At 39.2% G+C, this 20,684-nt stretch overlaps 1 protein-coding gene and 1 long non-coding RNA gene across 17 annotated transcripts in view; one reads left to right on the forward strand and one right to left on the reverse strand.

Annotated features, from left to right (window-relative positions):
* SAMSN1 (SAM domain, SH3 domain and nuclear localization signals 1) overlaps nucleotides 1–20,684 on the forward strand; it is a 161,348-nt gene that overhangs the window by 107,020 nt on the left and 33,644 nt on the right. For 14 of the 16 annotated variants that reach the window (XM_064410907.1, XM_064410911.1, XM_064410908.1 and 11 more), the window contains 2 exons: nucleotides 1,590–1,713; nucleotides 2,931–3,307. In XM_064410907.1, coding sequence (XP_064266977.1) covers nucleotides 1,590–1,713; nucleotides 2,931–3,307 — 501 coding nt within the window. Of the gene's footprint in view, nucleotides 1–1,589; nucleotides 1,714–2,930; nucleotides 3,308–4,188; nucleotides 4,263–19,776; nucleotides 19,993–20,684 lie in introns of those variants that run through there. The other 2 variants (XM_064410921.1, XM_064410922.1) reach the window with 2 other exon arrangements.
* LOC135294952 (uncharacterized) lies at nucleotides 5,791–7,908 on the reverse strand. Its single transcript, XR_010356946.1, has 3 exons — nucleotides 7,859–7,908; nucleotides 6,875–6,953; nucleotides 5,791–5,879 (listed from the first exon to the last, which is right to left on the reverse strand). It is a non-coding gene; the product is annotated as an uncharacterized LOC135294952 (long non-coding RNA).

Below are 20,684 nucleotides of genomic sequence, written 5' to 3' on the forward strand. Positions count from 1 at the left end.
TCACCACCAGCTGATACTGCACGAGCTTTTTTCTCCATGAACGAGAGTTACTGCATTTATTATTTAAGCACTTATGACTTTTCCCTAACAATAGACTCTATGAAATGAGTGCTTTTAAGGAAAAGAGGATTAGAGTTTGCCATTAATGAAATTATCTGAATAGATTATCTTCCATTTATCTTGATGTCTCTATGATGGAAATCCCAGATCATAAATCCAAGTCATCATGTTGCTTTTGTGTCGTTACTTACAAGTGAACAAATTATTATTGCTACAAGAGATCTAATGTGAGAGCAATATTAGCATTTTGAACCACTGTGATTTATTTTGCAAAGACATCTCACAATGAGAGACTGAAAAATTGCACCTCAATTTCTCTCGTTAGCTGAGGTAAAAATGCATTCTTGCTATCTTGAATTTGGAAGAGGAAAGAAATCTGCACACAGATGAGGGACAGAAACAGCACAGCAGAACAGTTGGTGCTGATGAGCTGATGTCCACGCTGTGTCCTTTGAGGGGTCTACCTGTGCTCACATCCTCTCTGTTGGACACCAACAAGAAGCGGGAGGTCATCAGCTGAACTTCTGGAAAGTGTCTTTTGTTTTAATTTTGTCTGTAATGAGTTCAGGTTGTGGCACTTTGAGACCAAAGTGCAGCTTTCAGGGATAGCTACAAAATTCACTGCAAAACTAAGACATAAATGAAGCCATGACTTACAGGAGACACTGGTGACATGAAAAGGTGTCAACTCTCTGGCTTCCTGATCTGCTCCTGTGGTTGATTCCCAGTTTCCAGAACAATGCAGATTTAATGAAATATAGCTTGCTGCTGAGAAGAAGGGAGTCTAAACCCAAGTACTAACCACAGTGGGAGTTTTTGCATTATTGTCATTAAAGAAGGAGGACTCCTAGGGTCCTGTCTTTAAGGAAAGAAGTCAGCACAGGCTGCATCAGCATCAGTGTGATTTATATTGCCCATGAAGGTAGGCCTGAATGGTGTATCTAAACACATAACAACAAGAACAACAACATCAACAATAATTTATAATGTAGTAATAATAATAACAATAATAACAACAACAACAACAACAACAACAACAACAATAATAACAATAATAATAATAATAATAATTATTATTATTATTATTATTATTATTATTATTATTATTATTATTATTATTAATATTAATATACCTAAGAGTATTTTATCATAACGCCTGAAAGAATAAAGCAGTTTCAGATCTTCTGGAGTGTGGGAATATGTTTATTTCACTAGGTATTGCTTGTATTCAGTAATGCTCAGGTACTCAGAAAAAGTACTATGCAAACAGCAATATGAACACTGGTCTAAGCTTGATATTTCTCGTGAGATGCCTTTTCCCCTTTTTTTACTTATTTGTCTGAAGCAAGGAAAAGCCTAACTTTCAAAGCATTGTGTCAATGATTAGTTCTTTGAATCCAACACTTTGTCATTTTCAAGATAAATACCATGTAACATGTAGTTTTTATTTTTAAGGTTTGAATGATTTTAATGTCTTTCTTGTTTTGTTTTGGGTTTTTTTGGTTTTTTTAAATTTATTTTTTTGGCAGGGTACAGAACCAGACAATAAAGCTGAGTCCAGGGGAACACTAAAAAGACTGCAGAAATTGGTCCGAACAAAGAAAACAAGTACACAAAGCTTGGAAGATGTCAAGCACGTTCTGGTTCCCCTCAGTAAGTACAGAATCACATCAGCATTCTTTCCAACATTTGGCAAATGGCACTGGATTGAACATAACTATAAACAATCCTGTCCTGGTCTGTCATTCACCACCCACAATTTTCAACCCCCAACTGAGATGTTACTGTGATACCACTCCAGCGCTGACTTCCTCATAGTGTGAAAACCTGTTTCCTGTCACCCTAGCTGGAGTTTTGTAACAGTAGATCTCGCAAGTGTGGATTCTAGATAAATAGAATTGTATAACAGAGGGGCCTCCATGCTGGGGACACTTTGGGTTTCCTAGTTTTGTATCACATTTTGGGTCAGAAAGGCAAAATTCACAAGCAGGAAGATAATTTCCAGTGCTAATCCATGGGTCAGTAGTATCTGCGAGTGCAGGAAGGTCTGAGGAATGATTAGCAAGTCAGTCTCTCATCATACATGAGTGCCCAGGGTGTAAGACACAGGAATTCTGAACTGATTTTGGCCTCAGCTGATTTTCTGGAGTCTCCTATAGATCTCTGGTCTGACTGTGCAACAGTTTGTCCTCTGAACTTGTTTTGCCAACATTGTTTTAACAGTGCATGCATTGGTTGTACAGTGCACTTGTTTGTATGATTATTTATAAACCAGTATTAGCAAAACAAGTTTAAATTATCTGTTGAACTACTGCTCCAGCCAAATCACTGCTTGGGCTGAAACACATGAAGAAATAGGGATTTTAGAAACTAGTTTTAAACTACAACATGCATACAAGGGGTGGGAAAGCAATTGTCCAGAAAGCTTCCTGAACTTTTCCAGCTCAACTCATGCTGTCTGAAACTATCAGTAATATGACATTCAGTTAGCAAATTTTCATGGGCAGAACTAATAAAATTTTCCACACCTTTGAGGGAACAAGATGAATATACCAAATGAAGAATAAATCTCACTTTTGGCTCAGATGCCTGACCCAGTAAAAAATCCTTTCCATCTCCCTAATTATCATAATTATTTGGTTTTGGTTTTGTTGGGGGAGGGTGGGGGGTGCTTGTGTGCATGTGTGGATTTTGTTTATTTTTGTTTGGTTTGGTTTGTGTTTGTTTGTGGGAGCTTTTTTGTTGTTAATTTTTTTAAACTGAATCCTTGACTACTTTGTTATATAGAGGGAAAGACAGCTATTAAGTTAAAGTATGCTACTTTCTCAGTGAATTACAACATACTATAACAAGTGTTTGTATTTTTAAAGATACCTTAGAAGATGCTTATCTCTCTGAAGAGGATGAAGAAGCACTAACTTCTTGCATGAAGCTGACAAAGCCCCAGGAAAAGAAGACATGGAAAGATAACACAAGAAGAAAAGAAGAGACTGAGACCAGGACAGATTTTATTTCTGCATCTCTGGGCCGCTCATACACTTCCAGACTTAATAACTTAGGAACTATTTCAATTCATTCTGAAACTGAATTTCACTTGTGGAGTGACTGGAAGCCGTTTCCTGACAACCAGCTCTGTCCTTGTGACTTTTTAATTTCAAAAATAGAAGAATGGGAAAACTGTACTTGCTCTTCTCATCAGCCACATCTTACATATTCCCTAACAGATATGGATCTACAGTACTCCTGGGTAAGTGGAAGTGGTTTCTTTTGTGCTGATATGCATAAAAATTGGAAACTTTTTGCTCTGATTCAGCATTAAAGAGATACTGTCATCTTCTGTGTGGTTCTGAAATGCTACAAACCAAATTTAGATTTCAGGTAAATGGATGTGGATGAATTGTTCAGGCTAACACCAGGGCTTCGTATAGCCCTAGGTAGTTCATTTTTAACCATGCAGACATCAGCAGCTTAGAGATGGAAGGCTCTAGGCTATTCTGTGTCTCATCAGCACACTCACGTTTTTTGGGTTTTTTCATCTGTACTATACTCATCCTTCCAGGCTTAGAAAACTTTCTGGAAGTCTGGGCTAAGTCAGTAATAGACAGTGAAGCCAAAGGACTTGGAGCAGGCTCCTAGAGGTCACTGCAATACTAGTAAAGGACACTAGAGTTATTTAGACAAATGTCAGAGGTGCAGAGGTATCTGTCTTTCTGTCTTCTTGGTCAGCTTAGCTGGTGGAGCCTATTATTGCAATTAACTGTGTGGCAACAAGATTCTAGGGACAGAAACAAAGAAGAAGAGTTTGATCTTGTTCTGAAATTATCTTCCTGGATAGATCTCTGGAAGAAGTTTTTGTGGTTTAATTGCAGGCTTTTTTTAAAAGCGATACTCAAAACTAGAAGAACAAAACCAAGAGAAACTCTTTTTTGTGAGATATACAAAATTCTGCACTGCAGACACTGCAACAAGGCTTTTCTCCCTCTCCCTCTCCCTCTCCTCACTGGGCACAGCAGGTCTTCTGGCACTCCACATAGCAGTGAGCACATGGAGGGTGACTGGTACAGGGAAATATAGCAGGGAAGCAGTAAAAAGTAGCCACTTTTCCCTTTCTGCCTGTTCCCTCTACAGTGCTCCAGGGACAGAGCTGTCTCTCACTGTGGAATAAGACCAGCTCCCAGGAAAGCACAGCCAAACCACAGGAGGTGAGACACCTGCTGAAACCTGAGCCAGCTGAGTGTTCAAATGTAGGCCTGAGCAGCCACAGCCTTAAATCAGAGAGTGTCCTGCTGAGAGCAGCAGGATCTGAGTGCCCATATAGCATTAGAAAGGTAATAGATGGGGGTCTGTACAGCAGCCATATTTCTGAATTCATGGAGAAGGCAATTCAGTTCCTTTCCAGTGACACAGTAGCTGACATACCAGGCAGGACCTGAAATGTGGGATTTATCTAGCTGTAGATTTTCCTGGGATTTGACATAGAAAACAGAGTCTAAAACTTTGACTGATGGATAATTATAAAAAGAAAGGAAGGAAACTACCCCTAAAAAAATCAGAGGGAGATGCATCAAAGAAAGCTTGGACAGCCTCAGCCCTGCACACTCCCAGGGAGAGCACCTGCAGACAGATCTGTGGGACAGAGAGGTGGCAGAAATGGGCTGGGAGCCATGAACAAAGGCTGTGGTCTGTCAGGGGAGTCCCCCTGCATGCCAGGAAACAGGAAACTCTGCAGAGAATGAATTGTGTCAGGGATGCTGGCTTCCATCATGTGCCTGGTTCCTTTATGCAAGCAGCTTTCAGCATCCCAAGCAGAGGCTGCAGTCCCAGGTAAAAACAGTAATAGAAGTGTTGGTCAGATTTATGAGAACATAAGTGTCATTTCAAATAATTTTATTTCATTTTGTCACAAACAGGCTGTTAATGTTCCCTACCCTGGTGAGATTTGTCCTACCCATGTTACTATTAAGTGCCACCAAGGGGTTTAGTGCTTTTTTTCCCTGAATTGTTTATTTTGCCATCTGCCTTCCTGACGGGCTCTCTGACTTTAATGTATCTCTGTGGGCTTAGTGTCTTTAGATTTAGGTAACAGCCAATGGCAAGACATCTCATTCTTTGCATCTGCATTCCACCAACTGGCTCAATTGAAGATTACAAAGGCTGGATTTTCAGTTTTGCTGTTTAAGGATCAAAAAGCGGACACTGGTGGTTTTGCTATGAGAGGATCAGACTGAGGGGGTGGTGCAGATGTTTATTCTGATGTTGCTTTACTTATTAGAGTAAAACCAATATATTCCATAATACTCTTCCCTATTCTGTGAGAAAGAAGGTATGTTTTCATTGTCTTGACTTGGTAACTCCTCTGTTGTCTCTGCTGCAGCAAGTTGAGAGGAGATAGCTGGAGATGAACTATCAAAATGTTTGTTGGTATGTCCCAAATTGAGACTAAACTGGTAGATGCAAGACAAAGATCTGAGACTCTGCTATTCCAACAGCAAACTGCTGCTGGTCTGGCTTGGGGGACAGGCAAATATCTAGATCAGACAAATCTTATCCAGACATATCTCAGCAATGCATGCAAAGCTGATCAGGCCTGGCCTTTATTAAAGCTTGAATGGCAGACAGTGATTTAAGCAGTGCTCTCCTGTAATCACAAGGAAATCTCCATGATGGATTGCTGTTTAGAGAGACAAAATATCCTAATTCCCTACCTCCAATTTCTTCCCTTGACACATACTTTCTTCCCTTGACTCCTTCTTCCTTTCCTGTGCCTCAGCGCTTCACACAGCCTCCCTTATGGTGCTTCATGTTGCCAGTTTTTTCACCTAAACCAGTAAAAAGGCTGACAGAGATCATCTAGGCAAGGACTGTGAGAACAGACTCCAAAAATCATATCTATTTTCAGCTCCAACAGGCTCCTCCAGCCACTCTTCCTTCAGCTTCCCCCAGTTAAGCCCTCAGTAACCACCTGCATTAGCTGGACAGCTCTGGCACAGGGATATTGCAGATCACCCACATTTCACCCATCCTGCCATGGTGCCACCATTAGATTCTTTGTGCAATGTTAACCACAGATCTTTTATATATATATATATATAAAATAATTCAGCTTTTTAAAGTATAACTAGTGGTTGGCAAAAATTTTGCTAGGGGCAAAATAAAGCATTGCTTTTTTTAGTTTGTCAAACTTGCCTTGTGAAATGTTACTGGTATTCTTTCCAGACATATAATTTATAAATACTTCTTCCTTAGAAAGTGGAATGGTCTATTTAAAAAAAATACAGAGTAATTGAAGGGAAAAAAAAGAAAAATATTCTTGCATACTTGGATAAAGTAACTACTATGCTGCATATTTTTCTAATATTACAAAGTATATTGAGGATATTTGGGCTGATGTTTGTGATGTTATGAATCAGCTGAAAAGCAGGCAGAGGATAGAAGAAAAGATTGTCCAGACACCACTTTAACAACCACTTGACCCCAATGGGAAAGGTTATTGGATTTTTATACTTCTTTTTATTCCTCAGGCTTAGCCCTGCAGAAAACAGTTAAGCTGTCTGTCTCAGACTAGTTTTTTCTCTTTTTTTGTGTGTTTACTAAAAGCTGCCCTTCTGTCATTTTTATGCTAAAATACTCAGTATCCCAACAAAGTAGTATACTTAGAAGTGCCATGTCCATATGACTTTTATAAAAGCTCTTTAAGCCTTCTGTTGCTTTTTCTCACTGTGCAATTGCATAAGACTTTTGCAACCTCATAAGGCAGGAAAAATCTACAGTCAGAAGGTTGTAAACTACAGGAGCTTACTAGGCTTGAACGGACCTGAAAGGCACAGTGGAGCACAGTGAGGTCACAGCTGAGGTCCTCTTCACAAAAGGGTTCCCAGACTACCCTGTACAGTCTGAGACAAAGAAGAAAAGCAGATGAGTCCTTTTCTCCTCTCCCTTGATACTTTAACATGCTACATCACTGGCTGACCCATCCACTCTCCCAGTATCTGTGAAATATGGAAGGTGCATTTGTAGAATCACACAGGCCTCCTTTACAGGAAAAGGAGAGGAGACAACATCCTCTGTTGGAGACAAATCAGCAGAGAGTTACTGGAAGTGGGTTTCTCTTTTTCACACATCTTAGCAGCATGGTTAAGTTTTACAGAAGAAGGATTTAGTCATTGATGCCATAAGAATATTTATTTGGTGGAACCTTTGTTTGGCATTCAGTGAGAATGAAGCATGAGGGACATTTCCCAAGACTAAAAGACCTGGGATTTTGATGAGGAGAAAGAAAAATATCTAAAGGTACTGCAGAGGAAGATACATTTTCTCTCCCATTTTCAGGTTAAGAGGAGATTAGAAAGCTTGGAAAGATTGGTTTCTATCTGATATGAATGTGTTGCATTGTGGTGGAATGAACAATAAGTTTGGAGAAACTGCAAAAGACTTTATGCCAGTTCCTGTGTTCATTCTCTCCATATTCCTCTCAGGAAAGTGTTGTGATCTTATCATGATTATGTTTGCCCCGCTATGACTGGCCATGGATCTCTGCCATTTCAGTGATCTTGTGGCTTTTTCCTTTCCTCCTGGTCTGGCTTGCTTCCTAGTCAGACAAGCCATTTCTAAGCATCTCCCTTTCATCCCTAGGACACATGGCTGCTTTGACACTCATTTTTTTTGATGAAGAAGCACTCTAATTGTCCATCCTGGTTTTGTACATTTCCTTACTCCAACTTTTCCTGACGCTTGTGCATAGGTTCTGGTTGCTGGTTGTCCCATCACAGCCTTGCTTTCTTGCTGTGGTTGCTCTTACCCTGCCCTCTGCACCTCCTCTGCTGCTCCTGATCATTTTGGTTCTCAAAACCCTGCTGCATATTGCCTGGAGGTTTGTGCAGGTGTGGGGTGTCTGTGACACCAGGGACTGATCGCTGCTCCCTGGACTGGTGGAGTGGGGAGGAAGGATACGGCCAGCTGGTAATGAACAGACAGGGCAGAGTGCTCTTCTCTAGCAAATGTGCTCCAAAGCTGAAAGTTGAATTTGCACTGCCCAGAGAATTGCTGTGGGAAGATTTCTGCTCCATTTCAGCCAGCAGTTTCTACTGCACACCAGAATGCTGTGGGCTTTAATGGGCTTTCTGACTGCTCAATTTTCTTAAGCAATTTGACTGTTTTCTGCAGCTTTTCCTTTTTTCAGCTAATGTCTTTCTGTTGAGAGACACCTGAACATGCCTTAGAAGAGCTTTCTCAATTGCATTTTGAATCCTCATTTGGCACAAATATAGCACTAAAAAGAATGCCTGGAAATCCCCAAATTGCTTTTCTGAGACACCAGTTTTCAACTGCTCTGGTCACTCTGGCTGCTTCACTGTCAGTAATAAGTGGTGCTTTTAAAAGCTATGGCTCTTGTTCCTATTTCAGTGACAAGGTAGGAAGCCAGATCCTCCTCAAGTACAAATCTATTTCCTATGGGTGTTAGAGAGTCCTGCTCAGCTGTAGCCAAGCTGAGGCCCAAAGTCTTTGCCCAGGGAAGAGATAAAGGGCAGCTGAAAGAGGCAGTAAACAAAACCAATCAAGACCCTGATATGCCTGTTCAGGTGACAAGCTGTGGCTAAGAAACGAAAACATGATTTGTTTCCTAAGATATGAAACTGTCCCCAGCTGCTTCTCTTTCATCTTGTCATATCTTCATTTATGAGGCCCCCAGCAGGTTTCCTGTTGCTTTTTATAACATTCTGGCTAATTTCGGTGCTCTCCCCATTGGTCCACCAGCTCAGCCTTTCTCCCTCTGCATTCAGCACCTCTCTTGCAAGGTAAAGAGACAGCTAGAAACACCCCCATGGTCGCCAGACTTCAGACATGAGATATACAGGAACTGATAGACAAAAAGGAACTGTGCTGCAAAGGCACTCATCTTTTCCCTGTTCAAACCCTGTTCCAGAATCTTGTGAAAATTTATTTTGAATTGTAAGATTTGTGAGTGGGTAGGGATTGAGATTTATGCAAATCTATTGTAGTAAAATGATGGTGACATTTGAATTGATGAAAAGCCAAGAGCCACAACTAAATTTTCAGTGTTTACTTTCCCTGGAAATATGAAGAAAAATATGGACTCAGAAAAAAAAGACACAAATACTAGTGAAATTAAGAACACTCATTTTCTTGATACTTCAGAGTCTGTAGATTTTTACTTTTTCTACTGTCACAAGAACCTTTATTCAAGAAGCAGTTAGAGTAACAAGTTGGTAAAAATTATAGGGCCAGCTTCAGTTAAATGCAAAAAGTGAGAGAAAATCACCTCTTAAAGTGCAAGGTTTCTCACAAGCTTTTTTTCTGGGAAGACAGGAAACTGGGAGGGTGTCCAGCCTCTCTAAAGATGCACCATTGCACTGTGCTGATAGCAAATATCTGTCAGTACCATTCCACTTCCTGCAGTGATTTTTGCTATTTCTTGCATAGTAATGTGAAAAATTTGATGTCCTCATCTGTGATGACTTTGACCATGCAGTCTTACAGCAGGTTTTAAAAAATGTGAAAAATCTGATGCTGTTATTCTTCACTATGGTAACTCTTGTCCTATTTTTTATTTTTAATACCTGAGCAGAATTTTCATAGCTACATAGGGAATGATATCATACTTTTCATTAATCTTAAAGGCATGTATACCTAACTCTACCAAAAAGCTTCCCAAACTTTTTCTGCCACAAATTTCTGGGCTGTTTTGTGAAGTTGGATTGCTAGTACTTGCTAGTATATATGAGGCAGAACGATAATGAAGTGAATTTATTTGCACTAAAAGATATTTTAGAGTACCACAACATTTTTAATATCATTACAGGTAACTGCAGAAGAACATTGCAATTCACCTCAGCAGATTTCATGGGTTTGCTTCTGACATAGCTGCTAGGTCCTGCAGAGCTACAGCTAGAGAGAGAAATTAAAGATTTTGGATTACTGTCATGAATGTAGTATGAAAGACAATGTGATCACTGAAATTGCAGGGAAAAGTGTGCATTTCCTAGACTTATTCTTTGTAAACGGCATATGATTTCTCAATAGAAAGAGTGCTTCCTGCTTCATGAAACATGATTAAGAGTCAAAATATAATTAAGCTAAGTGAAGTTGTTGGTAACAAACTGTCTAGTAAAAGGATGACTTCCTGCTAGCCTACTTTAGAATTGCCAAAATGATGCACTTTTGCATACTGAAGGAAATAGATTGCATTGCCTGTCTGCTGCTTTATTTACCAAGTCTGTGACAATATCATCCTTGTGTGGATTTGCTATCAGTCCAATATAAAAGACATTCTTCTTGCTGTTTTTTATTTTTAAAAAAATGTATTTAAGGCTATTATTTCTTCCCATACACCATACAAAGCAAAAAAAAAAGAAAAATAAACATTACTTTGCTTGATCAGTGCTCCTGCTGAATGAATCAGCTAACACAGGCTGTGTTTTCATGCTGTGTTGTGCTAATGCATTAGCTTCTGGTGCTGGCAGGGATACCTTGACCAATGAAACCATCAGGCAACTTATAAAATGTTTACAGTGCAGTTTATCTCCTCACACAAAGTAACGCAGTTTTACTTCTGTGTAGATTCACTTTTGAAACATAAATATTTTCTAGATCTCATGCTTGTTGAGTTGGTGACAAGCTTCCCATTTGTAGCCAAAATGTTCAATCTTCCCTGTGCTTGCAGTAGCTCAGTGCAATCTCTGAGTGTGCTCATCTTGACGCAGGAGAATGAACAAACTTAGCTTCAGATTTCCTCAGAATCCCAAATGAAACTAAAATTAAAGTGCTAATTAATTAAGGATTTTGAGGCTATGGTAAGGAAGCCACGGCTGAAGATGACTCAAGGATCCTCACTGACCTCAAGTTACAAGAATACTAAATGGTGGCTTGCAGTGCACACCACAATGCCTGATGCTCTTTGTCTTCTCCTCTAGCTGATTCAAATGGCTCTTCTTTTGGGGACATCAGTTTTCTGGAAGTTCTGAGATGGCTCAGAACCTGTTTATGTTTTCTTTCTTCTTTTGTGAGTTCAGATTAAGCTTGCTATTCTCTTTGGTAAATCACTTTTGTATACTTTGAAGTGCTCCCTAAAGCCTATTTGTGAATTAAGCCCTTCATAAATCAGAAGAAATTAGTTCTGTTTACATCTCCCTTACATAGAAGTGAAGGGAAAGTCACATGATATCAGTGCTCAGCAATGGCACAAATGGAAGAGTGAGGACTTTCAGTGCCAGAAAAGTACTAAGGTTTCCAGGGCTGCAGCATTATTACAAGGAATGTGTTTCAAAGCCCTTTAAAGAAGCACTTTCATTGTGACATTCTCCAAAAGCAGGGCATGTCTTGCATAATTCCAAACTTGATTTTAGAAACCGAAAATTTAATGTGAAAATTGTGTGTTCATCCAGCTTGGAAAAAATAGTTGTGGGTGAAATGAACAAGAATAGGGCCTGAAAAATAAGACTGGAAATGAAACAAAGAACACAGAGTGGACACACCTGTAATTCTGCTATTTAAATATTCTCAGATATATGGACAGATCATTGGAAGACAAAGACCGGGGCTTTAAAAAAAAAATGGACAGTGATTTGTATCTGAGTATTCACTTTTATTTTGAAAGGAATTCACCTATGGTAATGAAATTTCTGGACCGTTTTTCTGTAGACATTTAATTGATTGAAGAAGTTCACTGTCTCTAATACATAAGGAAAGCAAATTGGAAACTTGAATATAACATAATTCTTGCTGGAAGTGCTTACACTCCAATCCATTTGAAAAAATCTGGCTGAATAATTTTTGCAGAAGAAGCAAATTAATTAGGTTAAATGACGTGAAACTTCTTGTTCACTTCTACTTACAACTTACCTTTGATAGCATAGCACAAGAAATGATGACAAACAGTGTGTGGGAAGTAGGAAAATCAGGAGTTCAGATAGTTTAAGATCATGAGACAGAAACTTTTTGCAGCTATCTTGAGGGTTTCTATATTTAGTTCTAGATTGTGTAAGTGTTTTAATACCTAGATTTCCTTCTTCACATTTATGCTTCAACATAATTCCCCTAAGAATTATGGCAGGATAGTATGCAGATTTTCCATTCTGAAAGACTGAAATCAAACTTTGCTTGCAGCTATATTTGCTCAAATTTTCTGCCCACCTAACCACAGGGTCACACCCTGAGAATTACATGCAGTCAATGATCAATTGCAAAGTAAATAACTTTTAACACAATTTCTTAGTGCTCCCCTGAACTAGAAGACCAAAATAAATTCTTACTCCACCTCCTTATAGCAGCATAGGTTATTTAAATTAATGAATCACGATCCAGTGATTAAGGCTGTAGATAATGCAGATTCAACTCCCCACACTACTACAGACCTCTTGTGTGAAATTAGACAAATCTCTTCACTCGTCTGCCTCAGGCTTCATTTGCAAAATGAGGATGCTGTGTTTTTGTGCACATCAGTTGATTGTTGCACGAGCAAGGATACACATTCCAGCCTCTGCCCCAGCAGGGCAGCAGTTCAAACAGTTTATTTGCAGGTCCTGGCACTGTCATTCAGATTCATAGTTTGCACTAAATTAGATGGACATTCAGTAGAGAAAATGTGGTAAATGTTACAGCTGCCTTATTAAAACTGCACCATGAAACACACGTGTGCAGGGGTGAGAATCAGGTATCACAAATAGCACTAAATCTGCCCTTCCTTGGCTTCAAAAGTTTGTTTTCTTCCTCTAATGAGTTTGAATGAGTATTGTACATAAGGGTGCTGATATTTTAGGGGTTTAAGTATTATTCTTTCCACCTCTAGGGGTGTTTGAACCCAAAGATATTTCAAAGGTTCTTGTGAAATATCTACATATAATAAAAAAATCCAAATAATTTGTAAACTAGGAGGCCTAAATCCAGCTTTCAGAGTTTCCTCCTGGAGGGAGGATCCTCTCCAGTTTGCTGTCTGTAGCTTAGTAGAACATTTAGCAGATCATGGAGCTGTTTGCAGGAAAGGTTTTGCTGCCTTTTCATCAGCTTCTGCTTTCTGTATCAGCAGTAAGGCAAAGGAAACAGAAACCATACAAAATAATACATGTGATAGAAGAACAAAGCATCCCATAAATGAGACTAGATGGTAAAAAAACGTTCTCTAGAGAAGAAGTGTGCAAGGTGTGAGTCAAAAGCTCATACACTGTGGGAAGTGAGAGGGGAAGGAGTTGGATAATAGAATGGAAAAAGGTAAAGATTGGTGGAAGGAATATGAAAGAAAAGGGGGAAGTTTGTAAAGAGAAAAAGCATTACTCTCTTCCTACAAAGCACAGCTTTGGAGACAGCTTTCAATTTCCATTCCCTTGTCTTCCCAAAGACAAGTTACTGATACATAAGTAATTGCCTTAAACATACTGAGCACTGTGACTGTCCCTGTGAGTGCCTTTAGCCTACAGCCCAAGATAACGCATGTTATCTAAAACCCTTAATGAAATAAATTTATGTGACTGTGCTTCACTTCATCTCGTTGATGGGTTAAGAACAAGTCCCCACTCTGTTAGTGAGGCTCAGCTGACCTGGGGCAGCTCAGTCAGTTGTGACCATGCAGCCACAGCCTGAAGCATCCCATGAAATCCTGAGTGAGGCAAGAGGAGCGCTGGCCATGACCAGCACAGGGTGCAGCAATCACCTTGCCAGTCCTCAGCACCGAAATCCAGCAGGAAAAGCATCTCCTCTCGTTTATCAGGGGGCTCAGCATGGCTGTAGCTTGCCCACCCTCCCTCACTCCTGCCCTGGAGTAGGCAGCTGAAGGATCCAGGTAACCTCCTACACCTGCCAGACCAGCACAGAGCATGAGCTAGGCCACTCTACACTGAGGTTCAGGCCTGGAAGTAAGAGAAAATCAGCCTCTCAGTCCTCATTCCCAGTGTGTGTGATTTGTCAGGTCTGCTGATGGAGCTATTTGGACCCACTTCCCGTCAGATTTTGAAGGTATTGCCATTAATGTTAGCACCTGAATTAAGTTTTGCTCTGGTAAGCCCACAGCTCTGGTACAGAGCGTGGGGAGGAGAGGAGGGAAGGGATGATAAAGGTTGCAAATGATCACCTTTTCTCAATGATGAAGACTCTCTGTCTCTGCTGGCTATCAGACAGTTATCACATCATTTAAATAGGCAGAAATAGATTTTTTAAACCAATTACAAATAAAACTGTCTTGTCCCTCTCTGTCACTTCCAAATTAGGATTTTCATCCACTTTTAAACCATGTTAAAGGAGAAAGGGAGAACATAATTTTCCTCAAGACTCAGTATGAAATCCAAGCCCTGTAAGTGAATGGGTGTGCAGTGTGCTGTGTTATTCCTTTTCCTCTTAGCCTTTGCATAGCAGTCCTAATGCTGTGATGGCACAGCAATGTGACACTCTGACACCAGTGAAGAAATTCAGCAGGAGATGTTTACTGGGAAAAGATGGCTTCAACTGCAGAGTGTTCTGACAGCAGGCTGGCATTAGAGTTAATCAGAATTTACTTCTGTTGATCTTGATTCTAATCAGAGATATGCTGGCAGACGTCATGTACATACCTTGAAAAATCCCCTGCTGCACTGTCAGTGCTCCTGTGTTAAGCTGGTCTTCTAAATACCAAACAAAGCATGTCATGTTTTGTGTATGAGATTAAAACAGAGAGCCTAAATTTATTTTTATATCAGTTCAAAGTTTATATCAATTTCCTTTATTGAAAATCTCATATCTGAGCTTTTTAAAATACATCTACAAGGCAACCGTCACTATTTATGTGTAAACGCATTTCTGGGAGGCTGAGCTTCAGCTGGATGACTATAAAACAAGTCATCCAAACCTGCAAATTCCATGGGCTAAAATGCCCTTGTAGCTGATTAGTAATCACAGCGTTCACCAACAGAATCCACTGAGATGTTCTAGGTGTGAACACTGCAGTGTATTTTTACATTGATTTTAACATTCACTCTGAGAAACAGTGTGGCTGCTCCCCTGCATGTCTGAACTCGCAGCAGCAGCATCCTGCCCATTGCTTTCTGCTGTTCATCACAAACTGGAAAGTGCACTGTGCTTGCAGAGTACAGGAATTGTACAGGAAAACCACCAGTGACGCACATTTCTGAGCAGATTTTACACAGATGCTGGATAAGTCTGTGGCTTCTGCTTTACAAGACATCAACCTTGCTGACTTTGAGTTTTCTCAGTAGGAACACCTAGAAGATATAGACACAACTTTGGCTCTTACTCTTCAAGCTAATAAGAAAGGGATTTGTTCAATAGGTGAAAGCCAATCTCCTTGAGAATCCTTATGTCACAGTAGTATAGATTTTTATTAGTGTTAGGGCTAACCTGACATAGTGTAGGTATGACTGATCTGTTCATCTACTGCTAATGCAAGAGAATGTGTTGGGATCAAAGCTTGAGATAAGTTCCTGGTACTTCAATTTCCCTTTAGGCCAGGTGGTGTTGGGAACATGCCAAGGACACAGGCCCTGACAATGAGACACTTTTTCTTACTCACAGAACATCAACCACTCTTTTGGACCAGACACCTCTTTAAACTCTGGTAGTGGTGTTCTATAGCCTGTCCCTGCCATAATTCTTCATGACTCCATTGACCTTAAAGGCAAAGGGTTAGCATAAAAGAAGGAAGAATCACAGTAAGACCTTTTTCAGGAAGAGAAGGAAGCCCAATAGTCTGGGAGACCAAAATCCCATTTCCTGGGACCTGGCATGATGAGTGTATTCCTGCTGTTCTGCACCCTGGAGGTCATTCAAACAAGCTTTGTCTCCCACTCTTTGTGGTGTCTTATGCCTTTTCATTTTATGTATGTCATTAAAAATCCACTCAGTATCAATGATTTAACAAAAATTGAGTTTTTGAAGCAAAAATTAAGTTTTTGAATTTAGATGTTAGTTATTCCCTTGGCTGCACAGCTAGGTTTCATAAGTATCATACTTTGGATAGGAGTCTTCTTGATATAGGGTCAACACAGCCACAAATCAAAACTGTAAGCTTAAAATATTCTTTAACCATGTCCTGTCTCTCTGAGGTTCTGTAGCTTCTCGATTTTCTATTCCTGATGAGAAAAGCACATGGGAGCCTATGCAATAGGAAATCATGCACCTTGTTGTGTGTGGTCCCTAAATATTTTGGACCAATTTTCAATACTAAGTTCTGGATGAGTTTTCAGAGCATGTAGGAATCTTAAAAATGGGACTTTAAGCATCCAGTTCCATTCCCCAGCAATCCAGTGGAAAATCACAGCCTCAATCTTTGGCATTAAAATTGAAGTGAGTATGTTGTTTAAACAGTTACAGCCCAGGCCTCAACCTTTGTCTTCTTTCACGGGCTGTCAGTGGAGAGGGGGTTTTATTTCACTTTTCACGCTTTTTCCTTTTAGTTTCTGAAGAGTCTTTGCTGTGGTAGTTTATGAAGAGAGCTCTGCTGAGGATTAGCAGCTACTGTAGCTGTGGCTGGCTCAAATCAGACCAGGAGAGGGAAGTATCTAGCTAAATTCTGGTCCATAATTAATACATTTGAGGAAATTGTGTTCTGCTCACGAACATTCCTTGAGGAAATAAAGATTAAATTTGTTGAGTAAATTATTCACTGCAAATTATTCACTCAGCTTCACTTACTATTCTGAGATTTCTGCAATATCTAAGTGAGTTAGATAGCACAGGGAGATGCACGGCCATAAAATCACAGGCTGAAGGCAGGATTCCTTTCTTGTTCAAAACATGTCTTTTAATTAAGATAAACAGACTAAGACACTCTGGGCTTGTTTAGTATTAGGGAAAGCAATGTAGAACCCCAAAGGTATCTTTGAGCCTCCAGTTAAACTTGGACCAGTTTTGTCTGACAGACAATGAAAAACGAGTTGCTAATGCAGAGAAAGTCTCATTTCATTTGCTTTTTGACAGGTGGCCAGAGTGCTAAACACTTCAACCTACTTCACACCCTACTTTCTGGTTTTATCAGTATAATCAAGTATTGAAAGGATAAGTTTACCCTTGCAGTTTGTCTGGAAGTGATCTCTCCTCTCAGGGAAGGTAACTGGATGGAGCCCCTGAGGGAATATGATACCATGTGGGAGGGAGGCACATAAAGCTCTTGAACATCCAGGACCATTCATCACAGTCCATTCATTAAAAGTGAGTAATGATAATAATAAGCTGTAAGGGATGTTGCCTTTTATAAATATAATGACAGTGAGAATCATTCTCATGGGGTCATCTTAATTATTTTTAAGTGGATAGCCTTTTTGCCTGTAAGACTTTCCAGATAAAAGAGTGACATTGCCTAGTAGTTTCAGGATAGAGGAGTCAGTCCAAGCCCCATAAAAATTACCTGAAAAACTTCTATTGATTTCGCTGGGATTTGGATCAGATTCAAAGTCCAGCAAGGAAATGGAATAAGTTATATGCAGTCCTGTCCAACAGAATATTAAGTATAAGAATATTTCTTTAAATTTTACACAGGTACTAATTCCCCTTTAAAAATTAGCTTCAGATACAGAGGATATAAGTACAAAGCTTATTATTAATTTTTAATTCAAAAGGGCTCCTTTTGAAACCTAATGGTTGACTAATTTAAATGAACTTAATGTTATATATATTTGATTTTCTTCACTTTGTTACTTTTTAAAACTGGTGGGTCAACCTTCCAAGGGCAAGAACATAATCAGGTCAGCCTTCAAGCTGCTATAATTTTTCTGATATGTGGATGAGGAAAGGAAATAGATATGGGTGGGTACTATATCTCTTGAAATAGCCTCTTTCTTCCTGTTTAACAATAAATATTCTACAGAAAGGAAGCTCATATATTACTCTTCAGCTGAGTTCCCATTTTATTAATCATGAAGATTTTAACAGTGGCCTGAGACAGGAAATCACAGTCTAATGATCAGCAGAGTCTGATTTAATCCTCACATTTGGATCAAATTAAAAAGAAAACCAATATACTGCAATGTAAATCTATGGAGATAATAATCAGGTTTAATTACTATTAAACATACATGCAGCTTTTGTAACAACTTATGGCCCTACTGAATTACTGAGGCTGATTAAATATCCATGGTAAAACCTCCTTCTGCTTAGAAACTTAAACTGATGTTTCAGGTGGTCTTTTCAAATAAAGGGAAAAATATCTCTGAGTTCATAATTATTATAAATTAATTAATTAATAATAATATCAATAATTAGGAACTCTAATGGATATATTATTTTCAATAATAAAACCCTCACATTGAACTTTGGTTTAAATTATTATTGTTCTGATTAAAATGTGAAGTGAACCTTCATGGGCTGAGGTTCAAAACTTAGCCCACTGCAGCCCACTAACCCAGAGAGCTTTGGGTCTGTATTTGACAGAATTTTGGTACCTTATCCCCAGTTCCTCCTCCGCTTCTTACCAACCCTGATTTTAGAAAGCCTGGAAAGGAAAACCTCATAATACCACTAGTGTGTAACAATTATTCCTTCATCAGTCAGTCTCAGTGCATCCAGCTGCCCATCCATTAGAACCCAAAAACCCTCCAAAACTTCTTTTAAACATTTAAAGAGAAGTCCAAATAGCAAGCCAAAATGGGAATTCATCTGATGAGTATGTCTTATCCCTCCTTGGAACATTCATATGGCAGAAGAGAAAAAAGAGTATTTTAAAAAGAGCTTTTATTTATGCCAAAATTATGAGTTAAGGCTTAGAAAATAATAATTTTGAAAAAATAACAAAATTTGGAAAAAAAATTTCCAAAAGTTTTTTTCTTGACAGTTACTCCTGAACCCTTTTCTTGCAACTTACTAAGATAATTCTTTTACATATACAGTAAAATTAAATTAAGATTTAATTGAAGCTCTGCGAGGAGCCTGAAAATTTGGGGTTTGAAACTGAGAATTTTCCTCCATTGCTCAGCAAAATGTTGGGAATATTTCAAAGTTTCAAGGTTTGTGGCCTATGATTCACAACAAATAAGTTTTACTAAGGATGCTCAAGACTTTTGTTTTTCTCTAAGATAAAAAATTTCAAGCAAAATGAAGCAGGAATTTCAGGTAGTTTAGCTTTTGGGGTGCTTTTCAAGAGGTTGTAGAGGACCTCTGTGATTTCCTTCAGCCTCTTTGTTTAAAGTCTTCTGTCAGACTTGCCTTTTCTCCCAGTGACTTTTTCAGCAAATCAAGGAAAATGGAGGACTGAAAAATGCTGTTTTAGGGAGTCCCAGTTCTGTGATGAACGGCAAAAAAAATATTCCACCATGCAAAAGAAAAAGATGGCTTTACATAATTCCCTTCTCTACCAAACAGCAACCTTTAATCTCATTGCTTTTATTGCATTGCTGGAGAGCCAAGAGAGGAATGGAGGAGTTAGGGGCCAATTACACCCACAGTGTAGCTCACATCTGATATCAATAATAGTTCTTGGTCCTCTGAATATCAGCACACCTTCTTCACACACAAGTCCCAGCACTGGTGGAAATAAAGATGCATTTAGTGCCATAAGACTAGGGAGAGAAAAACTGAGAGAGGAAAAGAGAATGATTTTCTTGAGGTTGTCCAAAATCTTACTAAAGGCTAATGGTGACACAGCAGCAGATAAGTTTTAAAGCATTTCTACTTTGACCCCTGCCCTAATTTTCAACCCATCTCCTTGGTGCACCTCTCTTTTTCTTGTCCCCCGTCACTTCCTTCCTTCCTTCCTTCCTCACCCCCTCCCCAAAGGAAGAATTCAGTTTGCTCCCCCATGCCACAAGGCAGCTGTGTGAAGTCACATCCTGGTAGAAAAAGGAACTGCATAACCAATGCACACGTCCGGAGTGCCTTCCCTTGCTCTTAGCTTGGTTACAAATTCATAGCAGTTGCACGTCCAGTGGATTAACTGAGTTAAACATGCTGAAGAGAAAACCATCTAACGCGTCTGATAAGGAGAAAAGCCAAAAGCCAAAGGTAAGAATGTCTCGTTTTTGTCGCCAATTAATAATTATAACAGGAATTCTTAACAAATTTTAATACAAGGCTTTCCTCTTAAATCCTAGCTTCAGGATTTTTTTATGTGTTTGGAAGTACCTTGGTGCTATAATCTCAGGAATCTGTTTGCATATACTCACTTTATAATAGTAAAGATCCACTTCAAGGGATCATCATTGTGAAGCTGCTATAGCTGTGCTAAAGAATTCTGGTGCTGCACTTTGTTGTTTTATACTCTGCATCAGTCTTTTAGCAGATGGGCATCTAAAATCCCCTCTCTCCATTTCATCTATGATAAACCAATGATGTCCCAGAAAAGAGGTGTGAGAATCAGTGAAAAATTAGAAAAGCTATTGAGTTTGTTCCTTGTTTTAATAAATTTGCTTTTGCTTCACCAGAACCATAGGAGAAGAGGGTACTTGGCAATCAGTGCTTGTCATCTTAATTTCTCTGGGAACCATTAAAATATCAGTCTGAAAGAAATACTCTAAGTAAACTGACTATGTGCTACACTGGACACTATCCACAATCTGGAATTCTAAGAAAGGAAGTGAGGGTTTTGCAAGATGCATAAGGATGTGTCTGATGCTCAAAATTTATTTTCAGTCCCTGCCCTGGATTGAGTGAGAAATGACCTCTGTGCATTGTGTTGTACAAGTATTGTAGAATAG

The sequence above is a fragment of the Passer domesticus genome, chromosome 2, assembly GCF_036417665.1.
Source record: "Passer domesticus isolate bPasDom1 chromosome 2, bPasDom1.hap1, whole genome shotgun sequence".
Classification (NCBI taxonomy): Eukaryota; Metazoa; Chordata; class Aves; order Passeriformes; family Passeridae; genus Passer; species Passer domesticus.